The 25172-nt window shown below is 43.2% G+C and overlaps 1 protein-coding gene across 2 annotated transcripts in view; it reads left to right on the top strand.

The window, feature by feature from the left end:
- Positions 1 to 21161, top strand: part of fgf22 (fibroblast growth factor 22) — a 162101-nt gene extending 140940 nt beyond the window's left edge. For both annotated transcript variants that reach the window (XM_078555956.1, XM_078555957.1), the window contains exons 3-4: positions 9588 to 9691; positions 19933 to 21161. In XM_078555956.1, coding sequence (XP_078412082.1) covers positions 9588 to 9691; positions 19933 to 20127 — 299 coding nt within the window. In that variant the 3' untranslated portion in view covers positions 20128 to 21161. The remainder of the gene's footprint in view (positions 1 to 9587; positions 9692 to 19932) is intronic.
- The last annotated feature ends 4011 nt before the right edge of the window (positions 21162 to 25172 follow it).

Here is a 25172-nt window from a genome sequence, read left to right as displayed (position 1 = left end):
TATTACGCCTAGAGCAAGATAGCTTTTTCAGAACAAAGCCCGGGCTTTGAAATTTGGAAAATCTCACAATAAAAATGTGGGTGATAGCTTTGCTTAATTACATTGTTACTAATCACCGCCACTGACCTACAAGAGAAAATGGATAGGATCATTGGGTACAATTCGAAAGAACATCAGAAAAAAATCCTGGAAAATCCATAATCTGTTATAATAAAAACAGGATTTGACTTATCCAGGTTGCCTAAATGACGGAGCATAATTATAGATGGACAGAATCACAGAATGTGATCCCTGCAACCACAAGAAGAAATCCTGGAATCTCATGCAATAAAATGGAATTAAACCCATTCATTTGTGGTCAGAGAGTAGCCCTGTTCATAATGAAAGTGTAACATGCACCAGAGACAGATGGCTGGCAGCAAGTTACAGTACAGACCTTGTTAATGGGGGAAAAAAAATTTCCTCTGGTCCCTTTGCGTTATCAATATCAAAAAAACACAGCAAGGATAATTGCTCTGATCGTTATTTCTAATGGGACTGTAAACATGTTCTTTTAGATTGCTAGTTTGGGTGGAAATGAGGCGCAGAGGAAATTTACTCACTATGTTTATGAGACTAAAATAGAGCAACAGGGGGGGAATCAGCCTCTTTTTTTACTTCTATTTATGTTATATGGTAGAGGTAATGAGTTTAGTAGAAGCAATGTTTATAAGCAAAGAAGCGATAATGATCAAAATACAAATGCTAAACTGTTTTGATTATATCAGCTTGTTATCCTAACAGAATTTAGGAAAATATAGTATGAACTGCACAGAATAACAAAAGGTATTATCATGGGTCATCTTGCTTTGTAACAAAGTAATTAATTTACAATGAGTTCCAAGGCTACGGTGAATTATACAGTAGACTGGAATCGGCAAAGAAAATTAATGAAGGAACAAGGTGAGAGCAGGGGACTTTACACAAGGCACCCTGTGTCTGCACAAAATGTGTTAGATTTCATGGCAGCCATGAAGTTGTGGCAGACCTATCGAGCTGATTCCCCAATCAGGAGTGTCATTTGTGGGGAAATCACAGGCCTGCAGCACCCTACTTGCCAACTCTTCACTTACATGGTCTGAAAATTAGCCACTAAAGACTCATGATTACCCGGCCAGTGAACACTGCTCAGTGTCAGAACTACCAATGGGCAATCCACCCTAACTAACTTTGCTGAACCTTTTTTTGATCTGCACCTCTTGGTTGGCAGCTAGGCATGTGGTAATTATTTTTAAAATGTGAACATTACTGGAAGCTTGTTTCTCTATTCCAGCATGAAATGTGTTGGAAAGACATAAATGGCAACCTACCCTGACTAGTAGTAGCTCAAAGCTCCAATCCTGGGTTGCATTTGCTGATCCCTCTGGATTACGAAGGGGAAAGTCAGCCAATTTTCCCATTGTAAATTGCTTAGTAATGATGCTTGTTGGAAAGTGCATGATTGTGGCTTTGTATGCATGTTAGATGAGAGCGGATTAAGTATGACTGGAACATCCCCACCAAACCCACAACATCTGCCTTCTAACACTTGCTGTCTAAACTCATTTATGATCACTTATGGTACCTGAGGGTGCCTATGTCTAACAGATCCTCAGTAGCAAACAATGCCTCCAGATGGTGAACAGAGAGAAAAAAATTGGTAAAAATAGATAGAAGCTATTGTATCACCATCATTACTTTAAATGCACTCATAAAACTCAGATCATTCCCTTTAATCACATGGCATAATACCTCATGAACCCAGATTCAAACCAATTGTTAGCATCTATGCTTACAGTCCAGAGTAATGTAAATTAATGATGATAACTTTTCATGATTCCTCTGAGAAAGAGAGATAGACACAGGAGAGGAGAGAGAGTAATACTAAAATTACCGAGAAGTTAGTCTTCATCAGTCATGAATGCTTTTTAGGTCAATTACTGCAATAGTGTGATGAGCACTGTTCCACCACTGCAGTCCCCTGTTCTCTCCCCACATCCTAACAAATGGTGCACAGTTCATCGCCTAGAAGGGCTGAAAGGTGATGTTTAATGCCTGGCATTGGGTCCAGTACGGAGCTACTTTTTGTGCTACACTTACAATAAAAACTCATTTTCAGTTCAAATATTTTAAATATGGTCTCTCGGCATTTACGTTTGCCCACTGATAAAATAGTTCATGTGCTCAACTTTGGTTAACTTAACTATAAGAACTACTGCAGGCACCATTTGCCAGTGCATCATGTGTACTGGTGTGCAAGTTGGCCTCTGGAGATTGGATGTGGGTCATCGCACCGCTGGTTTCTTCACACTGATTTGCAATGCAATATCTACTTCTACCTTGTAATGTCCTTAGTGATGACAAAATTCTGAATATTTCAGTCAGTTCCCTAGTTCACCTGTGCCAGTTGAAATTGTTTCAAGGTGCTGTATTGCGTTCCCATACCTATGAAAATCCCATTTTATTTCTACTCTTTTTGTGTTTTATTCTCCTTCTGCTTGAAACTTGATTGTTTCCAATAGTAAATGTATAAACCTTCATAATTGGGATTTGAGTGCTCTTTTCAGGGCTGGGAAATGAGTTATAGGCAGCAGCATTTGTCTTAATATTAGCTCCCATTCATACTATAGCATAGTGTTGCACATCACCCAACTACACCGAGTACAGTAACCCCATTCATAGGCACAATCAAAAATGCTTAAAGGAGTTAACGGTCGATTGCTTTATTTGTCAATTGACCAAAATGTCAATTTTCAAACCTTTTCATGTTGGGTCTATTCAACATGTGGAACCCTGAGGTTCAGTTACTAATGCATTATCAGCCTGCGATTGCTATGGCACCTTAGAGATACCACAAGCTGTGAATCTATAGCCCCAATTCCATGTGAGAGCTCAACACTGAAACAGTCACTTTTCTTTAGAGTTTATAGAAGAGAGCAACTAGGTTCTGAAAACATTTTTGAAGCCTTTGTTTCAATCTATAATCTATGAGCACCAATTAAGGCCAAGTTCATAAACTGAGCTGCCTGAGATGGTCTCATCTCAGCCCTTGTGGGAGAGTCTAGGACCAGAGAGCATAATCTCAGACTAAGGGTTTGTCCATTCAAGACAGAGATGGGGAGGAATTTCATCTCTCAGAAGGTAGTTAGTCTGTGGAATTCTTTGCTGCAGAGGGCTGTAGAGGTTGGGTCGTTAAGTATATTCAAGGCTGAGATAAACAGATTTTTAATCAGTAAGGATATCAAAGGTTATGGGGAAAAGGCAGGAAAGTGGAGTTGAGGATTATCAGATCAGTCCTGATCTCATTGAATGGCAGAGCAGACTCGATGGGCCAAATGGCCTACTTCTGCTCCTACGTCTTATGGTCTTATGGTCTCACAATGCTGCACTCTGGTTACAATTCCCCCCACTCTGTTTCAAAAGTGCCCTCAACCCTAATCTCAGATGACAGAATGCTTGATTTCACACATTACCAATCTTGGTTAGAGAGTCATGCTATTGGGAATTAATTGGAAATTATGGGTGGTATTGTGTTGTGAATACTGTCACAGCCTGACGTGCGAAGCTCATTGAGATTTGATTGATTGGAAAGGTGACATATAAAATAGCATCATCTAGCCTGTAGCAACAAGATTGTAGATACCACAAGACTCAACCACATTGACAGTTGCATGGCGATGCAGCTTAAAAATGCATAACAAGGTGATGATAGGTCATCAGATAATGCAAGTGGCATGTCTTCACCCCAGTTAGCTTTGGAAACCAGGTTTGTTTTGATGCTGGTTTTATTATATTACAAATAGTCAATCATATTGTGCATACAATATATGTAACTTCCTCTAGAATTACTTTCATGAGTGTAGCGACTTAAGCTCATGCAGCCCTCATGTTTTTAATAGTAAGGTATCAGCTGGTAGATAATTGTCCTTTGCTGTTGAGATAAAATGTTCTGAGGATTTTTCATTTAATGATGCATTGAAGTTAACAACCGCATCTTCTCACAAGTCGATTGAGCTCCTTGTAAACTTGATAATCTGATTTTAAAATTTCATATTTAGTCTTGACATCACCCTGACCAGGAGACCAGAGCAATTAAAAACGTTGATCACCTTCCTGATGACAGTGCATTGCACTTGCTTAAACCCGATAAAGATTTTAATAGTTTTTGAGTTAATGAGTCCCATTGAGTCCCAGGAGGCTATTTAACTGCTGTCCTCAATAGGGTTGGATTTACCGCACAGGTGGGTTAGAAGGCAGGTGAGCTGGCGAGTTTGTGCTGCAGTGTGGCATGATGGTTGCCTGGCGTGTTGCCACCTCAGTGCGATCTTTCCAGAGGCAACTTCTCAGGGAGGATGGTCACCCACTCGGTAATGTTGGTTTGCCCAATTATTGGCCCGTTTGGGAGCGTGCTGAGGACATCACCTGGATTTTCTCAGTGTCAAAGTGGCCCACCCCTGCTGAGTCTGGTGGCTGGTGGCAGGTTGAAGGTGGCTTCCTGGCAGCAAGCTGTAGAACAATGGGGGCATTGTCTCACCAGCCCCGTGAAGGGGCTGAAAAAATGCAAAGGTCGCAGCTTCAGCCATTCAACCCTTCTTGTGCACTGATGGCCCTATGAGCTGTGGGCCTTCAATATTTTAAAAAACTAATAAGGTTTCCAAGGGTACCTTTATTTTGAGGCACCCTTGTGCATGCGCCCCCTACCTGCTACCGACATGGTAGTTGGGCCAAATGGCCTATTCTGTGCTGTATATCCAGTGTAATCCTATGATATTCCACATCTAAAAAGTGTAGCTTCTCCCAGTAGCTCAGAAAAATTAGTCAGTGAGTGCTCAGCTTTATAGGCCAGAACCTTTCCAGTTTCAACCCCTGGTCTGTGTTGAGCTACCCGTTCTCCACATGGACAACTGCAAGGCAGCTATAGCTATCCTCTTCACTGCTGGATTATGGAGAACATGATTGGCTAAGGTTCTGTTTCCTATCCAGTGGCTCTTGCTGAGATCACGTGCCCTGTATAGGTGTTAGGCAAGGAGAGAATTGGTTGGGCTGTTCTGTCATCAAATAGGTTGCCAGTATTCACTGTATGAATTTGCACATGACTAATGGGCACTCTACCAAGACACCAGTGGGTGACTGACATCCAACACAACCACTGTGACCTGTGGTTCAGCAGGAAGTCGTTCTAAACTGTAATGAGGGTGGCCAGTAGAGGACGCCCAAAATACTGGACACAAAGCATGCCCCACCCACCCCCGCAGTGCCAGCCTACTAAGGGAATAATGGTGACATAATGGTAATGTCACTGGACTAGTAATTGGGGAGCCCAGGCAAATGCTGTGCAGCCATAGGTTCGAATCCCACCACAGAAGCTAATGGAATTTAAATTCAATGAACAAGATTTGGAATTGAATGTGAGTCTCAGTGATGGTGATCATTAAACTAAAATCAATTGTTGTAAAAACCCATCTGATTCATTAATGCCCATTGAGGAAGGAAACCTGCCGTCCTTCCCTGGTCTGGCCTGCATGTGACTCCGGATCTACAGCATTGATTTTGACTCTTAACGGCCCTCTGAAATGACCTAGCAAGCCACTCAGTTCAAGGGGAATTAGGGATGGGCAACAGATTCTGCCTTTGCCAGTGACACCCACATCCCACGAAAGAATAAAGAAAAGGAAAACTCCCACACATGCACAGATGCAAAGATGACTAGGAGGACAAGGCTAGGATCTTGTTTCCTGGGCACTCACTGAATGATTTTGAATGAATGATATTGATATTAGCTAATGAGGCTGGTAGGAAGACATTGAGGGCGGTAAGTTGCAGGACAGGTCCAATTGGACCTTTCTCACATGCGCAGTCAACCGACCTGGAAATGATCGTGAGGGGGTTGAGCTGACATCTAGTCAATAGGGTGACCTTTGGAACGAGTCTCTCTAACTGGTTGATTTTGCCATTATTCATTACTGTATCTCACTTGCTGGTCAGCAAGTGCCCGCAATATAAACAGGCCTTCCCTTGCCTGGGCCTACGCGGCGTTGTGAGCTTAAAAGGAAGTGGCTGCTGCACCGAGACTTTGAAATACTGGATGGAAGATCATCTAGTCCTGTAGTGAGCCCCAATATGGAGAAATTTGGACTCTGTCCGGTACTAAATCAGACTCATGGCCACCCTAACTAACCCAGTAAGGAATCAATAGATCAGCAAGGAGTCAACTATCGAGAGAAGGGAAAAGGCAAAAAAGGCCTCAAATACACCCACATGGTCTATAGAACCTGGATTATTCAAGCCATGACTGAAGACTTAGGCGGGATTTCCCTGTCCCGCCACGATGATTCAGGGCCAAAAGATCCCGCCCTTAGTTTTTCTACAGCTGGGAATCCACAACGAAATACAGGCCTCAAAATCTGTGGTACCAAACATGCAAGTGACCTACAGAACATATAGTGCCACATCCTATCCCTGTGCCTGGTTTTCAGTGATGATGTTTGTCAATCAAAAATCATGAAGACAAGGATTTTCCCTTTTACAAAGCTTTAAGGTTTAGCATTGCAGATTTTTCTGAACAGGCAAAGTTTGGATTAACTGGATTCTTGAAGCACAACTAATAATGCATGCAAATTTAAAAGGGGGCAGTGCAATGGGACAGGTTTAGGTAACAGCTGGAAAACTCTAACTTGTTGCTGAACTGGGATAAGTTTGTATTAGGAAACACTATTTGAAGATAAGACTATACACAAATAAGGTTCACTGGAAGCTAAGCACAGTACATTTAATCACTACCCTGCTGCTTGTGAACTGCCTACAGGTCATGGGACTCCATACATTACATCCTGTTGATGTGGTAATTGATTGACAACAGTTTAAGATACTCTCCCTTGAAGGTATATGCACATTATATCACAGCATCCCTTTTTTCTAACTAAAGGTTTACCCTTAAATAATCAAACTATTTACATGAAAGCAAAAGAGGATAACATTGTGTCTGAATGGACTTTAACACAGAGCAATAAATCTACAAGTCTCTGAAACACATTACCAGTTTGCTTATCTGTCCAGCTTTAGTTATGGGGATCTTTGCTGAAGGCTGCTTTTTCTTCAGAATGCCGGTTAAGGATACTTTGTTTGTCTTGTATCTTAGACTGTGTTCTTGCTGTAAGAGGGTTACTCAGTGTTTGTGGTTGTGGTATTGTTCTGATTTGGCATCTGTTTTGCCACACTATTATGCCATTTGGTTTTTTCACACCTGATTCGATCTTAGTTCTGAATCATATGCTGATGATTTTTGACAGACTTCAAGTGCCATCAGCTGGGTGTTGTACTCGAACTTTCTGTCTGATGTTCAAGCTGGGTAATTTGTTACCCGCAAGCATCTCATAGGCATCTTTCATCTTCCCCAGTATTTCACGTAATGCATCACGTACTCCTCAAGAGTTCGGAGTAAAAGGAGCTTGTTTGAGGCAGTAATATCGAGGAAGCTCACATATTTTGGTCATATGGTATGAACGGGCAGGAGTGATGGAAAAAGAGGTAATACAAAGCAAAATACCTGGAAAGTGTGCACAAAGAAAACCAAAGATGGCATGGATGGATAACATCAGAATGTGGACTGGACTGTCTATGGGACAGGAAGTAAGAGCAGCAGAGAATAGAAATCAGTGGAGAAAGATTGTTCATAGTGCGACCAACCCTCGTTACGAGGGTGGATGAAAGACAGACAGACTCCTCAGAGTATCAATGAGAGATGTCTAGGTAGTGTTGTCCGCATATGTCTGCTGAATAGCAATTCTGCATTCGTTCTGCAGTGCAGTGAAGTATGCACATTCGGAATGGGGATACATATTTGGTTCAAATAATATTGTGTAGCCCGTTGGTTGATAATCTGCATTGATGAGTTAGGTGGTCTTCTCCCAGTGTAAGTACAGGGTTTCCGATGGTGCTCCTTGTGGTCTGTGGTCCTCATCATTGTCTTGACAATAACATGGATGGTAATCAAGGATAGATCCTTGCACGCTGGTAGGCCTGTGATCACTGGACCCATAGTGTCCACAGTATAAGAGATCTGGGGTAACCAGGGTGAGTTTTTGCAGCAACATTTAAGTATAATAGATCCCAGGGATGGAATTGCTGAGTCACTGTTCAAGGTGAGTTTGGTGTTGCTTGGCCAAATCATCATTTACCACTTCTGTGAGTATATACATTTCAGCGTATGAAGTGGAAGGATGTTTGCACCTGCACCAGTATCGCACACAGATTTAATTACATTTGGAGTCAAGACTGCAAGCTTGAAATGATCAAAAGAAGCTAGGTGTTTGACATGCTAATGAGTAAACATGGATGCTGGCTTAGCATGTAAGGTGTGAATGGAATTTGCATTTTTAGATAAATGAAGGGATTTGGATTTCAAAGGGATCTTAGTCTGTTTATAGCTAGCCCAATAAGCAAGGCTGAGGAGTGTGTTTATTTTTCTCAAAGGTTACTGACAATATTTGCAACATGAAAATTTTTATATTATGAGGAAGATACAGTTTTGAAGACACATGGAACAATAGAATTTACGTATTAAAAGGAGAGAAATATATATAAAGTGGAATGAAAGGCTATGTGGGAGAAGGCTATGTAAGATCTAACAGGAATGTGTGAAATAGCCTTAATGAAGCTTCCAGCCATTTGTGCCTAGTGCTATATAACAAAACTAAAGTTGGGGAAAAACCATTTGGAATTCCACTGTCAAGTGGGTATTGTGTTAACTTGCTGGTTCTGTTTTAAATCTAAAATCTATTTTGGACTGTTGCCTTAAAGGGGGTATAACCGAGGGTCAGGTTAATTAGGAATTTTAGGAGTTATTATAGTAATAAGTAATTGTAGTCTTATGTACGTGCTTGAAATCTTTTATTTTGTTAATAAATATTTAATAATTTAATTTTTAAAATCTGTAAAGGTCTTGGTGGACTTATTACTTCTGAATTCGGTTCCTGCTTAAACTTTTCAGCAATTAGACATTTACAAATTAAGCTCTCCCAGATTTTAACAATCTTGCTGAGACCTGATGCCTCCTAGCTGGTGTGAGATCCAATCCCAGGATAAAGGTACAGTGTGTGTAGAATCCTACAAAGCTGCAGAATCCTTACACACAGTGAGTTTTGATAGTTCTTTCACTTTCACACCAGTTCTTTTCTTCTGCTGAACATGAAGGGTTTGAGGCTTGAATTCTGCTTAGTAAAATCTTCAAAAAGCATGCTGCCACCATGTTACATTCTTGTTCTTCTTCGACATAAACATAGCAATCATACACAAGGATTTGTGAAACAAAATATTGTGGATTCTTGGTTTGACAACAAGACTATGTACAGATAACGTTCACTGGGAGCTAAGCACAGGATATCTATTCCCTACCCTGATGCTTGCAGACTGCCTACAATCCATGGGACTAATACATCACATCCTGTCAATGTGGTATTTATTGCCAGTAGTTTAAAATTCACTCCCTTAAAGGTATATGCACATCATATTACAACATCAGCCATGGGGGAAAAATTCTTCTTATAATACATTTTTTTTGTTATTTGCAGGTATAATGGAGATCAGATCAGTAAATGTCGGAGTAGTCGCAATCAAAGCGGTCAACACTGGCTTTTATTTAGCCATGAACAAGAAGGGAAAGCTATACGGCACGGTAAGGTTATATAAGCATCAGAATTTTACATAGAATTTATAAATCTAGGTCCTAAACGTTCTCTTCAAAAACATTGGGTTTGATTTAATGACTGTGACCATGGGCCTGTTCACTGGCTGGATAGCTGATGGCAACCCCTCCATGGTCATTTCTGCAGGTGTGATTTAAATCATATCAGAAATCAGGCAGTCGGGTTGGGGGAAATTAAATTCCACCCATTCTGTAGGTTTTGCGGGGCTACATTTCTTAACTGGGGTTGGTTTTTTACTTCATGGACCCAGGTTCAAATCCTGGTCAGACTGATGTGATATGCATCTCCCTTGTCTGTTGACTGTAAAGGTCCTATGGGAAATTAGCATAGACGTTCAATCCAATTCCCATTGGATGTTGGCATAAAACTTCCCCTAAATTGGTATTCTCACTCAGGGAGGATAGGATGGTTGCTTTGTTAAGAGGAAGGTGTAATTCTTGCACAGTAAAGGCTGCTCTTCTAACGTTGGGCTGAGGCAATTGCTGAGACATAATACACAGATTCAATATTCTGGACTCAAGTGGAGATGGTGGTGTAGTGGTAACATCACTGGGCTAGTAATCCAGAGGCCCCAGGCTAATGCTCTGGGGACATGGGTTCAAATCCCACCATGTTCAATCAACAAAACCTGGAATTTGACATTTGTACCACTATGACCATACTTCATAATCACAGAAATGTTAGAACGCAGGAGGAAGCCATTCAGCCCAGAATGTCTAGAAAGATGAGAAAACACTTCACCCCCAACTCCCCACAGACCCTGCATATTCTGGGCTGGGAAGCAGAAATACAAGCACAGTGGTTCCTGAAGCTTGTATTGAGATTAAAAACCTGTGGATGTTCAAGGACAATTTCTTTAAAGCAATGTGTTAAGAGTTGTAGAAATCTGGATTTGTCAAATGAAGTATGTCTGAAAGATTATGGGGAAGTGTTGTCCCATTTCTGTATTAACACATCGTGTCTCCAAATGAGCAATTCACTTCGTTCCATTCTCCCATCTTCTCTCGGTCACCCTGCGCATTCTTCCTTTTGAGACAAATGTCTAATTCCCTTTTGAATACTTTGATTGAATATGCCTCCACCACACTCTCAGGCAATGCACTCCAGACTTTAACCATTCACTGTGAAAAAGTTTTTCCTCATGTCTCCATTGCTTCTTTTACCAATATTACTTTAAATATGTGCCCTTTCATTCTCAACCCCTCCACAAGTGGGAACAATTAGTCCCTATCTACTCTGTCCAGAGCCCTCATGATTTTGAATACCTCTATCAAATCTCCTCTCAGCTTTCTTTTCGACAAGGAACACAATCCCATCTTCAATCTTTCTTCATAGCTGAAGTTCCTCATCCCCAGAATCATTCGTGTGAATCTTTTCTGCAATCTCACCAATGCCTTCACATCCTTTCTAAGTGTGGCACCCAGAACTGGACAGAATACTCCAGCCGAGGCTGAACTAGTGTCCTATACAAGTTTAACATAACCTCCTTGCTCCTGTACACTATGCCCCTATTAATAAAGCCTAAGACACCGTATGCTTTATTAACCACTATCTCAACCTGTCCTACCACCTTCAATGACTTACGCACATGTCCACCCAGGTCCCTCTGCTCCTGCATCCCAGTTAGAACTGTGCCCTTTCTCTCCATGTTCTTCATACCAAAATTAATCACTTCACATTTCTCCACATTGAACTTCATCTGCCACCTGTATGCCCATTCCACCAACTCGTCTATGTCCTTTTGAAATTCTACATTATCCTCCTCACAGTTCACAATACTTCCAAGTTTCGTATTGTCAGCTAACTTTGAAATTGTAACCTGTACACCCAAGGTCTAGGTCATTAATATTTTTAAGGATATGCAAGAGTGCCAACACTGACCCCTGGGGAACTCTACTACAAACCTTCCTCTAGCCTGAAAAGCATCCATTAAACATTACTCTATGTTTCCTGTCACTCAGCCAATTCTGTATCCATGCTGCTACAGTCCCTTTTATTCTGTGAGCTATATAACTTTGCTCACATGTCTGTTGTGAGACACTGTGTCAAACAACTTTTAGAAGTCCAGATACCACATCAACATCATTGCCCTCATCAATCCCCTTTGTTACCTCTTCAAAAAACTCTAGCAAATTAGTTAAACTTGATTTTCCCTTAATAAATCCATGCTGGCATTCTTTAAGTAACTTGTATTTGTGCATGTGACTATCAATTTTGTCCTGATTTATTGTTTTTAGAGGCAGAATTTTACGCTAAGCGGGCGGGCGTGCCCCCGACCTGCTCGAGTGTAAAAGGGGTGCATAGCCAGCAGGAAGTCCAAGGCAGGGGGGGAAGCAGAAGATGCCATTATCCTGCTGCCAGAGTTTACAGGTGGTGATGCAGCTACCTCAACATGTCCGAGGTGCAATTCCAAATGAGGCTCCGCCTCTCAAGGGAGACAGTGACCTCTAATTGTCAGAGGACCGGGCCTGAGGTCAGCTCCAACTGTGTGGGTGGACACCCCATGCCACTGGCTCTGAAGGTCACAGTGGCCCTCAACTTCTATGCCTCCGGCTCTTTCCAGGGGTCAGTGGAGATATGGGTGGAGTCTCCCAAACAGCTGACAACAGCTGCGTGAAGCTGGTGACAGAAGCTCTGTTTAGACGGGTACTGACCTTTATTCTTTACCATATGGATGAGGCCAGCCAGGCTGACCGAGCCAGAGGCTTTGCAGCAATTGCTGGATTCACCCGCGTCCAGGGTGCAATCGACTGCACACATGTGGCCATCAAGACTCCAGCGGGTCAGCCGGGTGTCTTCGTCAACAGGAAGGGCTTCCACTCCATGAACGTGCAGATAGTGTGTGACTATAAGATGCAGATTCTGCAAGTCTGTGCAAGGTACCCAGGCAGTTCCCATGACACTTACATTCTGAGACACTCCTGGGTTCCGATGCTCTTTAGTGCTCCAGCCCGACTGGATGGATGGCTGCTGGGTGACAAGGGCTATCCGTTAAAAAGGTGTCTTATGACGCCTCTCCGCCATCCAAGAACAGAGGCAGGGCAGCGTTACAATATGAGTCATGCCTTCACAAGGGCGGTGGTAGACAGGACCATAGGTCTTCTCAAGATGCGCTTCCAATGCCTGGACCGTTCAGGGGATGCACCACAGCATCCCCCAGAGTGGGTGTCACTGATAATGGTTGCATGCTGTGCTCTCCACAATCTGGCATTGGCAAGAGGGGACCCACTGGAGGAAGAGGATCTTGATGCAGCTGCACAGGCCACAGATGATGAATCCAGCAGTGAGTCAGAAGAGGAGCCTGGTGAGGAGATAGCTGAGGCATGAAGGCAGACCTCTGTATCCTCCAGGGAGGCAGGGACACCAGGAATGCCTTGATCCAACACTCCTTCAGCTAGGCTACCAAAGATCTATTTCCACCTCATGCCAGGGCTGCTGGCTCCATCCCAGATGTCTGAAAAGATTCCTTCATTTGCACCCAAAGCCCACTCAATACCTGTGCAGTAAAGTATCCAGCCTCTCACGTCCAGCATTACACATTGGTGTAACCTGAAAAGAAGGTGAAGGATACTCAGGCTATCAGAACCAAAGCAAATTTAATGTTATTGTCACATTGAAATTATTATGACATTACCATTACTGGTGTTGATGTCCTCACCAGCAGACATATAAACCAAACATAAATGAACAGAACATCACCCGTGAACTGTCCCTTTCGTGCTCATGGTGCCTTGAATTTGTGTTTGCAAGTGCTACATCTTGGTTCTGCCCCCTCGCTGGCACCGGTATTGAAGGCAGCCTGCTGACTCTGCTGTCTTGTTGGCCTTGATGACCTTGGCAGTCGTCCTCTGGCCCGTGGAGCCTGTGCTGGCCCCTCCTGGAAGGGAGCGGCCAGCTGCACAGCTGGCATCTCCTCAGTCATCGCAGCCTCATTAGATGCAACGGTAACTGGCAGAGGGGCAGAGAAGATGCTGCCGTCATCCAGAGCGCCCTGAGAGGAGCCCACAGAAATGACAAGCAGCTCGTCCGCCAATGTGAGGTCACTCTGGACCTCCCTGCTCACCACTGATGAACAGGCACCTTAGCTGGGATACTGGGTGCCTCATCCATCTCCCACACTGGCACTGATCACCTGAGGTTATTGCCTGTGTGACGGTTTGCAGGTCCGAGTGCAAACCCAGGAACGCTTGATTCTGTTCCTGGAGCTGCGTCTCCATGAGAGTCGCCACTCGCTCAATGGAGGAGGCATTGCACTCGGCCATGAGGTCAACGCAGTGCTCACGCTCCGCATGGACTCCTCCACAATGGCACGCAGACCCTCATGGATCTCCGCCAGATCCTCACGCACATCTCGCTGGACATCCAGCATCTGCCGCCTAAGGGACGACTCCAGCCTTCGACTGAGCATCGTCCTGGTCCCCAGCAGTCTTCCGACTGCCGGCGCCCTGGACAGTCTCTGACTCCACCTGCACCTCAAGCGAGTGTGAAGTACCCTCACTAATGTGCACCGACATTCTGGCCACTGATCTAATGGCCACCGAGGTGCTGGGATGTGTGCTGGTGCCTGGTTCAGAGAGCGGGTGTGACACAGGGGCAAATGAAGCCTGGTGTCAGGGGGGCCCTACAGGGTCCAGAGGGCAAGTACGTGTTGGCGAATCCAAAAGGGAGAACAAGGACATGTCATTAGTTAAAGTCACCACACTGTCACTGTGCATGCCAGGCACCCTGGTGAGACAATGGAGATCTGCATCATGGTGCCATCGTCTTTCAATGATCAGTGGGGATTCCAGGTTCAAAGATCCCATCAGTGAAGTGACTACACTAGAAAGGTTGCACAATCCAAAACTCTCACCTCTGTGCACTGCACTCTTACTTTCGTCTGGCACCCCCGCCTCTCCACGCCCGGCTGCACGAGGAGTGTGCCGGCTCTCCAGCTCTTGGGTGTCCCATTCAAGCCTGGTCAGCAGCAGCAGGTTGAGGGGGCCTCCGCCCGTACGTGCCCTCTCTGATTGTTTATGGCTCATCTTCTCCAGAAAGGACAGAGGAGCATTGACTAGTCCGCTCTCTACCTGCAGCGCCGTTGCAGCATGGCCAACCCCACCTGAGAAACACCTTGCTGGGCACATCCAAGTCGTGGTCCTTGAGTCGCAAGGCACTCAGTCCAAGCAGCCAGGGCTCACCCCCTTAGCCAGCTCCGGCGTCATTGACAGTTGGCACTCAGACTCTAGCACCCCTGAGGTCCACGAAGGGATGGCCACACCTTTATACTTCTGCACACTGACCCACACCAACACAGTACTCGCCCTTCCTGAGTGCAGCAGGTCATTGAACCTCTTCTGGCGCTGCACAGTTAAGAGTCAACCACATTGCTGTGGGTCTGAATGGCAGATGTCCTTCCTAAAGAGCATTAGTGAACCAGTTGGGTATTTATAACAATCAATGATAGTTTCATTGTCACTGTTACTGAGACAAGCTTTATGGGCTGGATTTTGCTGTCGGTGAGCAGGGGGCGGGGCCTGCTCACAGACGGCAAAATAATGCGGGATGACGTCGGGGGAAAGTCCCAATGTCATCCTGCCCCATTTAAATTTTCAGGAAGGCGGGGGCACAGCGAAATCAGCTGTCCGCCCACCGACCTGTCAATGGCCAATTGAGGTCATTGACAGGATAATTAAAACAATTAAAGGACCTGCCCGTCCAACCTTAAGGTTGGCAGGGAGGCCGGGAGCCCTGGCGGGAAGGAGAAAAAACATGAAACCTCATCCACCGGCAGGATGAGGCTTCATGTAGGGTTTAAAAAAGTTTATTAAAGTTTCAGTGAAATTTATTAACATGTCCCATCTCGTGTGACATTGTCACATGAGAGGGACATGTTAAGGATTTTATTATTTTTCTATTTTTAAAGTTTATACAGCTGTCAGTGATCTCCCTGAGGCTGCACTTAGTCTCAGGGAGATGTGCGCTCTTTCGTGCGCATGCGTGAAAGAGCGCACTCTCGCATTTGGGGAATCCCCTCCCCAGCCTGCTCAGGAAGCACATAGCGCCTCTCAACGGACGTCACGCTGTGCGGGCCTTAATTGGCCCACCCACTTAAAATGGTGGCGGGGCCTGCTTCTCCGGTGGGGATCAGCTCCCTGCCTGCTGGAGATTGGGCTGGGCCTGCCCAGAAACTCTGCCCTATATTTCAGATTTATTAACGGAAATCAAATTCCACCAGCTACCATGGTGGGCTTTGAACCCACATCCCCAGAGGGTTAACTGGGTCTCTGGATTATTAGTCCAGCAACCTTACCACTATGCCACCATCTCCCCCGTTCAGGGCCATTGTTCTCAAAATGTATATTTAGTAGGGTCTGCCCAATGACACAGAGCCACAGAGAACCTAAATTGGCATCTGTGACTCTGTGTGGTAAAGGATTACTGGTTTTAATCATGCCAACTCTGTCTTTCACTTTGTGTGGCAGATCTTTCCAATAGCTCATTTCTAGTGGCCATTTTAAAAAAAAACTATTCCGTTCATGTCTGTGGATTCTGTTGCAGTTATTCTTCCTGAACTCCACCTTGCAATTAGTAAGTGGCCACACGTCATGTGACAATCTTCTTAAAAAAATTGAAACACTAAATTCTGAGGAACACAACAACCTCCTTCCAGTACAGCTTTTCAAATGAGGTTTCCCAATCTCAAAACAGAACTCTGTTCTTCTGTTGAAGAGTCAAACGGACTCGAAACGTTAACTGTGTTCCTCTCCACTGATGCTGTCAGACCTGCTGAGTTTTTTCCAGGTATTTTTGTTTTTGTTTTGAAATAAATGAGAGGTTTTTCTGAGATTTGGATATTGGTCAGGATACCTGAACACTTTACATTGACCTGGGCTAGCTTGGTTTAAGGTCTTACACATAACACACAGCAGCATTTCCTCATGCACTAAGGGGCACAGACCCTTCTTATGTTTTCCCCCTCCACTGGCCAATGTTGCTAAAAAGTCACCTCACTTTGTAAAATGTTCATTTTTTGCTCTATAATAGGAAACATGATCACGGAATTCTGTCATTTCTGGGCTGTTACTTAAATAATGTACCAAAGTTTGGTGGACTTATTAACTGAAAAGGACAAGGAGATCAGCCTATCCTTGCACACATTACTTATTTACTAAATTACTTAGCAGCTGTTAGAATAATGCCTTTTGCTGAACTTCACACCCGACCCTGCACTTGAGTGGATTCTGATACCTGCCACTGATACTGGTTAAGTGTGATGAATTTCATCCCTGATAAGGGCAACAAAAGAACAAAATACAAAGGAAACACATTGCCTGGATCATCTTTCATAACCTGACACACAATAAATTCCTACTTTACCACACGCTTCCATATCATGGTTACTGCTTTGGTCTAGAGCACAATACGCCAGACTATCCTGGAGACATCTTAGAAACATTTTATGAGCACTTGTTTTACCGCACTAATTACCCAGTGAATTGGTTTGTCCTTATTTTGGGGGAGAGGTGGGGCCAGGGCTGGCAGGGAAGTTTGACTTTTTTTGACTTTTTGTGCTCGACACTAACAAATGGAACACTTCCCATCTCAGGTGACCGGCTACGTCAGTCAAATCAGGAATCACTCATCTACCTTCAGGGTGAAGTTCTCCCAGTTACCTGGCACTATTCTGAACAAACTACAACCCCCGGGATCATAAAGTTCAGTCTTACACCATGTGCTCGGTAATTACCATTGCAAATACATCCGCGTGTCTACCATCTTTATCTGAGTGATTCCTGATTTGGCTGTTGACGCTGGGCTCCTGAAATGGGGAATCGCTTCATTTGTTCATGCCCGAAACCCATCCACAAAAAAGCATCTCTTTCTAGCACAGTGTAGCATTTCCATTTCCCATAGCAACCATCTTTGTGCCTAGCTTCCTGATTGAGCTTAATTCTTTGCCAGAAGGTCCATGGTCCTCTGAAACGCTAGAGAAAGATTTCGCAAGCAACTGCCTATAACACAAATATTTGACTGCAGCACCTATACACTTGAAGTCAATGTTACTTTCCTAATGGAAAATCTGAAAGTTTAACCCTTAAGCGCCTGAAATATTTTGAATGGTCCTCTTCCTCTGAGTTGGTCAATTCTGTTACTTAAATCATGTTTTTCAGAAATATCAATCATTATGAGGCTTCTTAAGTATATAAATTAATAAAAACGGCTTATTCAAAAAATTTATATGGAGAATAACATAGTTGCACTGAAGGAGAAGCAAGATAGATAAATGAGGGAGTAACCAATAAAAGGTTGTGCTAATAGGATTAAATAAGGGAGGAGGGCTGTGTGTGGACAATAAACACTGGCATTGACCAGTTAGGCCCAATGGCCTGTTTCTGTACTGTAAATACTATGTGACATGTATGCACGTGCATGGGTAAGAGGCAGAGATGCTGTTGAGGATGGTATGATTTATGATGATTCAGCTGCAAACTGCATTTCAACCCCTCAATAGTAGAGGTAGATGACCTGGGCATTGATGTACTGCTGTAATTATCAATCAAATGTTTTATGGTCTAAGACTGTGAATTATGGAGTCATAATGTGGGAAGAACATGGTCTCTTCACTCTCCAGCAGTGCCGTGCCAGTCAGCCCTGTGGAATGCAACAATTGTAATTTTGATTCAAACTGCTTTTCATTCAGAGCCCCTTACAGTCTGCAGCACTGTGAGCTGACCTTTTGGAATCTGCAAAGATGAGGTTGATAACTCTATGCTTTGAATTTCAATCCTTGTAATCCCCACGTTACGAAGTTGCAATTTTCCTCGCACCACTATCTTGCACTTTGCTCCAGACGGTGAAGTCAACTGTATAGTGATTGGCTGAAATCTTGAGGTCATTGATCTCTTATCAGTCAGGTCGACTGAAGTTCAGTGTCTCTTGGCTGAAAAGCAATGAAAAGTGATGGAGCAGACACACCAACGTCACTTTAAATTTGGGAATCGAAAATTCTGTCAGTGGCCTACATTAAAACGAATCACTCATTGGTAATGTTTTACAAATTAAAGGTTCTGCCGAAGACCACATCACAATCTTAGAGAGTTGAGTAGCCATTCTAACTTTCATTTTTCTTTTTTTTGGGGGGGGAGGGGTTGGGTGGTTGTTTTAGGAAAAAGGCTACTTGTCATTTAAGCTTACTTTCCCGCGTTACATGTGGGTAGATAGATAGAGTGGAACACATCATGTGAATGAGGAAGGGAGAAAGTTGACACAGTCCATTCTTGCCTGTCCTCCTTGCCACTTACATCTTTCAAAGAATCTGAGATGACTTTACCCTCCGAGGTAGTAAGTAGCTCCTTTTGGGGGAACAAATGGGAACTATGGAAATGCTGGCACAAGAGAAGGAAAACAAATGTTTACTGAAGCAAATATTGACCACAGGTGGCAAAGTGCTTCTTTCACAAAGTGCTTCTTCCATTATATTTATCTCCCCTCCCTGGTTGGGATTGAGACAATCCTGTTTACAAACCTGCTTTTTCAAAACTTAAGCTGGCTGGAGGTAAGAGAGCTTCTCCTTAGACATATTCCCTGCCTCACTAACCAAACCCATACCCAGCCACCCTTACCCCTGCTACTAAGATGACATACCTACCAAATCTACTCACCGAGGGGAAAATGCTAATGCTTTTCAAATCATAGATTGTTAAATCACAGAAACAAGCCATTTGGCCATCAGGTTTATCCTGGTATTTTTCTCCATGAATTTCCATAGATTACTGAGTCTTTTCTCACTCCCTCAGCCATTCCCATGCCTGTTTGCATTTTTAAGCCACTATCTAATTTCATTTTAAAAGGATTTATGGATTCTGCATTAAAAATTGTTTGTGGCAAAAAAAAAATTCACAATCTATGCACCTTCCGTATAAATAACTTATCTGTAAGCTCCCCTGTAATTTGTGCCTCATTATTGCTGTACTGCTGACCAATTATTGAAAAGAATTTTCCGGTTGTAGTCACCCAGGACTAACGCTGTGAAATTCATACTGATCACCTGTAGGCTTCTTTGGGAAGGGGGTCTGCCCCTGGATAGCGTAGATATGTGTTTTGGAGATGGTAGCAACAGAATAAATCACAGCGCCCCAACGAGGAAGGAAAAGCTTTTCAAAAATTCTGTGGTCTATAAAAATCGTCCTTCAACTGTTGATCTGTTTCTTTTTTTTATCTTTTCTAGGAAGAGTACAACAACAATTGTAAGTTTAAGGAAAGGATAGAAGAAAACGGTTACAATACCTACGCCTCTCTGAAATGGAAGCACAAAGGGCGGCAAATGTTCATCTCATTAAATGGGAAAGGGTCCCCTCGCCGGGGACATAAAACAAGGAGAAAACATCTCTCAGCACACTTCCTACCCATGATGGTACCCTAGACGTCAGCTTGCGCCACATGCCCTGAACCTTATATCATTACCAAGTCTTGCCAGTTGACGCTGCGAAAGAGAAAAAAAAAAAATGCACATTTCCTTTTTCTTATCGGGGATCTCATAGACAGAGCTACTTTCTCTGCATTAAAGCTTGCGCAGGCAACAGAGCATTTACTGTTGTAAATATATGTTTTATTGCGACCATTTACAGCACTCTTCATCAATATAACTTTAGGACTTCTGTAGAGGAAAAGAAAACCTTTCAGCCACAATAGACTAAAAAAAATGAAGCAGTAGGATTTAATGGAACAACTTGTTTTTTTTTTTTGAAAAGAAACCTGAAAGAAGATAATTTTCTTTTGGCTTGGAGCTTGGACTAAAACAGTGACGATGCTGTATGCGTGTCTGAGGTTGGAGGGTGAGGGGGGGGGAGGGATGAGGGTAGGTAGGACAAAATAACTGTTGAGCACCTATACCAAAGTTCTGAATCGTTGCAATGCACAGAAGACTGTGCTCTAGTCCAAGAAAGACTGCATTTGTAATTTGCACCTGGTTTAGAGAGGCTACGTACAAGTGAACCATTAAAAGGTACCTACCATAAGTTCCTGACTGCATATCAACTGCATTTCCATGACAGGAGATCCACACCTGGGAAGTCCAAACTGATCTATTATGAGCACTGAAGAGATGGATTTGTGACTCTCCTGTTACTGCTCAGCTGCACTGCACAGCAACTGTTGGACAGGCTGATGATGTTGTAGGAAATGGTCATATTTATGCAAATATAAACATGATGTTATTCGTAGGTTAAATACAATCAAACGTTTTATTCTTTGATGGTGGTTTTGCCAAATGACCAACATCACTTCAGAACAGGGGAAGCTGGCTTTCATGTAACATAACAACTCAATAAATCTCTTTCTTTCCTAGAAAACACATGCAAGAGAAATTGTTTTGTGATGCATTTCTAAAGCTTTTTGATGTGTTTCTTAGAGTGTTACAACTCTTTTACAACATAGTGAATAAAGTGCTATCTTACTAATTCTTGCAGTTTATCACATTATCTGAATCCCATGATTGTGTATTCACCATGTTTGTGAATTTTAGTGCAATAAAAATTGCTTAAACATCACTGGCAGTACAGGGGAAATGGCAAATATTGAGGGCAATTGCGGGGAATATTCTTCTTCTAGAGTGGTTAGGCTCCAATCAATTATTATTCCTCACTAGCTGTTTAACTTTAATCATTAATATATTTTCAAGTGTCAGAGCTCTATTCTCCCTATCTGCCGAACACTGGAGGAAGTTTGAAGTTGATTACTTCAACAGCACCAAGCTCTCTGTCACTACCAGGTTAATTCAGACTCTAAATTTAAACATAGCCTTGAGCAAAGTAAAGTTGAATGTCAATAAGTAAAGTTGAATATCTGCTCTAAAGAAAGGGGAAAAAAAAGACTAAAATTAATATAGTGCCTTTCACCATCTCAGCTTCAACAGCGGTGGCTCATTGGTAACTCCCTCATCGCTGAGGCAGCAAATTGTGGTTTCAATCCCACTACAGACTTGAGCACGAAATCTAGGCTGCCAGTCAAGTGCAGTACTGAGGAAATGCTGCAATGTCAAAGGTGCCATTTTTTTAAAAACTGAGGCCCTTCCTGCTCTCTCAGGCGAATGTAAAAGATCCCATGGCACTGTGTCAAAGAAGAGAAGGGGTGTTTTCCCAATGGACTTACTGTTGTACAATTAACATTGTAACTTGCTTAAAGTACCCGCTGACGTCCCTTAGGTTACTTCATAGTTCACACAGTTCCAGTTTTTGTACAGCTCAGTCCAAAAGGTGAACTTGGGAGGTTGAAATTCTTGCAAGTGTGGATGGTGCAATTCAGGCAAATTGCCCATGGGGGAGGTCAGACTGTGGGGTGGGATGCAAACCTGTTGGGTTTCCATCCTATTGAAGAATCACTGGTAACCCCCATCAGCAGGAGAGGGACGTGAATCTTCTGCCCCCGCCACCACCCCATGTCTGCAGCTAGTTTTGGGGTCATGCATGGGTCATCCCAGGAATCTGGCCATCCCTAGGCCTCTCAGTCACATTGTTGCATGGGCTTCGCACTGGACCTTACCAAGGCTCCAAACTTTTTAAGGAACAAAGATAACAGTTTCACAGAAGATCAGTTATCATATAATGGTCACACGTTTCCAGGTGGACAAGGAAAATTTTGATTCCAATCATCAGCCTCTGGATCCCTCCATGGCTGCTTCAACTCGTAAGTACTTTTTAGAGGCGGGGGCTTCTACAGGCAATTATAAAATGTCCAGGTGCTGGCATTTGGGACATGGTTAATAACCTCAATGGTCATCAACTGTCATTCAACCCTGACATACATTCTACAGAGGAGTAGCAATTCTGGAATTTTGAGCACCTTACGAAGAACATGCTTCAAAACGTTATACATATATACATTTCGTTATTTGGTAGTACAGAACTGGAGTGTTGCTGAAAAAAGAGACATGTCTAAGCTTTTCATCTTGCACTGATCAGGACACTTCACAAAAATACCAATATAAGCGGAAAACAACAATTTATACTGTATGTGAAGGGAGTACTGATTGGTTGGCAAGTGGACTCCGATTGACAGAGGCATTACCATGGAGAATGCACCAGTGATGGTGCCTGACAGTTAACTGTGAGCCATTGTCTGAAATGTAAACCAGGCAGCTTGACCCTGATTGGTCAAAGCATTGCCCTAAGGAATGAGCTCGCGAATGGCTGTCATTTACTTCGTTTAGCTGAAACAGGCACAATGTGTGTACATGTTCTTTCTGTCTGCAAAAAACAGGGCCCTGTGTATTAACATATGTGGCTTCCAGTACACGAAAATGTGTCACATTGCGAGCCCGACTGACAATCTTAAATTGGTTGGCAGCGTAATCCTTAGCACACTGAGGACTATTTAGCAAATATTGTCCAATCATGGAATCACATCTCATGTTGGACACTGTGTTTTGAGTTTTGCAAGCACGGGCTGGTTTGGTACGGTCTGTACCCTGCCCGTTGTGAACAGCGGCTGAGATATGCTGTTTGAAACGATTCACCAGTCTTCGGAGCGCACAGCCTAGATACCTAGCATCACATTGGCACTGAAGTTATATAATACGTTACTTATTTGTGTGATAGGCTATTTGACTTGACGGCAGCATCCTGTTAGTGGTGAGTACTACTTGTGTTGCTATTGCAAAGTAGTAGCGAATGTGAAATGTGAAACAAATTTTTGAGATGCCGTGCCCTTCCAGGGTAATCTGAGGTAGACTGGGCACTTTTCAGGGCTAAGAGTGACGGCCTTAGGCCCGTTCATGAGTTTGCGTGATATACAGGGTGAAATGATCTGATCAAGGTAGCCATTATCCTGCAGGATGCCCTATTTCAGCACCAAGCTCGCATGGTGAACAAATGGCTCGGGCCCTATTTACAAGGTTGCCGCTAAGACCAATCTTATAGCATGTGGGACTGTAAGAATCTCAACGTGTGTATTGACTGGCACTCTCTTCACTTACAGTATAAATTGTTGTTTTCCCCTTATCTTGGTGTTCTTGCGAAGTGTTCTGATGAGTGCAAGATGAAAAGCTTTGACATGTCTCTTTTTTCAGCAATATATATATTTATATGTTTTGTACACATGATTTTAGATTCCCCACATGTCACAAAGCTTTTTGTAGGTAATTGGGAGCTCATTTTGACATCTCTCAAAAAATTCCTCTTCGCCATAAACTACAATCAATGATTCTTACCCAGCAAAGTTCCCAGAAATGTTCATTCGAAACAAAAAGGTGAAGAAAATCATCTTTTATTTAAATTATTTTCAAAACAAAACACTTACAAAGAATAAATTGTATAGCCCTTACTTAATTTAAAATGATGATTTAAATGTGAAATCTGATCGAGGTGTACAAGATTATGAGGGGCATGGACAGGGTGGATAGGGAGCAGCTGTTCCCCTTAGTTGAAGGGTCAGTCACAAGGGGACACAAGTTCAAGGTGAGGGGCAGGTGGTGCAGGGGGGGATGTGAGGAAAAACCTTTTTACCCAGAGGGTGGTGACAGTCTGGAATGCACTGCCTGGGAGGGTGGTGGAGGCGGGTTGCCTCACATCCTTTAAAAAGTACCTGGATGAGCACTTGGCATGTCATAACATTCAAGGCTATGGGCCAAGTGCTGGTAAATGGGATTCAGTAGGTAGGTCAGGTGTTTCTCACGTGTCGGTGCAGACTCGATGGGCCGAAGGGCCTCTTCTGCACTGTGTGATTCTGATTCTGTAAAAGCACTGACCATCACTTGTTCCAAACGATCTGCCTGCAGTGCATATAAAATCAATCATCTCACATACGTACAGCTGCTGATGTGTCAATTAGTTTTTCTGCAGCAGATGATAGTTATGTACAAATGCTTTCCTACATACGCAACAGATACAGCAATAACAATTCACACAAATTATACCCATTATGTGCCGTCTTTGTATACCCAGTTCCTGATGTGGCTGGTGGCAGAGAGACACTTCCAGCTATGTTTGCACAGTTGTATTATCATCACCTCCAAATGTATTTCAGCCCCAGAGCTTAAGTGTTGTTGTCTTTTATGCTCATGACACTTTCCTGTTAACTTCCCTCCCCAGCCTTTTAGTGATTGATGTGAAACTGAACTGGTAGCTTTGCCCGAGTCCTATTTATTCAATTTTTAGACAGGCATTAATCCATTTATTTTAAATATGTTAATACTTGCCCAAACATAGTGCACAAAGTTATGTGCTATGAGCCATTTTTATTTGTTAACGTGATGTGTCTGATGCTGAGAGGCCACCTTTATTTTCCACCCCTAATTGCCCTGAGACGATCATGGTGAGTCTCCTTCTTGAATCACTGCGGTGTTTATGGTGAAAGTGCCACCATAATGATGTTAGGCAGGGAAGCATTAGTATCTGACCTTTTCTAATGGGTAAATATTCTTGTTGTGTTTTTGGAAGTGACTTGGTAAGTCAACAGTCTTCCTCTTAAATT

This window comes from Cetorhinus maximus, chromosome 13, assembly GCF_964194155.1.
Source record: "Cetorhinus maximus chromosome 13, sCetMax3.hap1.1, whole genome shotgun sequence".
In the NCBI taxonomy this organism is placed as follows: Eukaryota; Metazoa; Chordata; class Chondrichthyes; order Lamniformes; family Cetorhinidae; genus Cetorhinus; species Cetorhinus maximus.
Note: the sequence above shows the minus strand (reverse complement) of the source record. Positions and strands in the feature narration are given on the sequence as shown.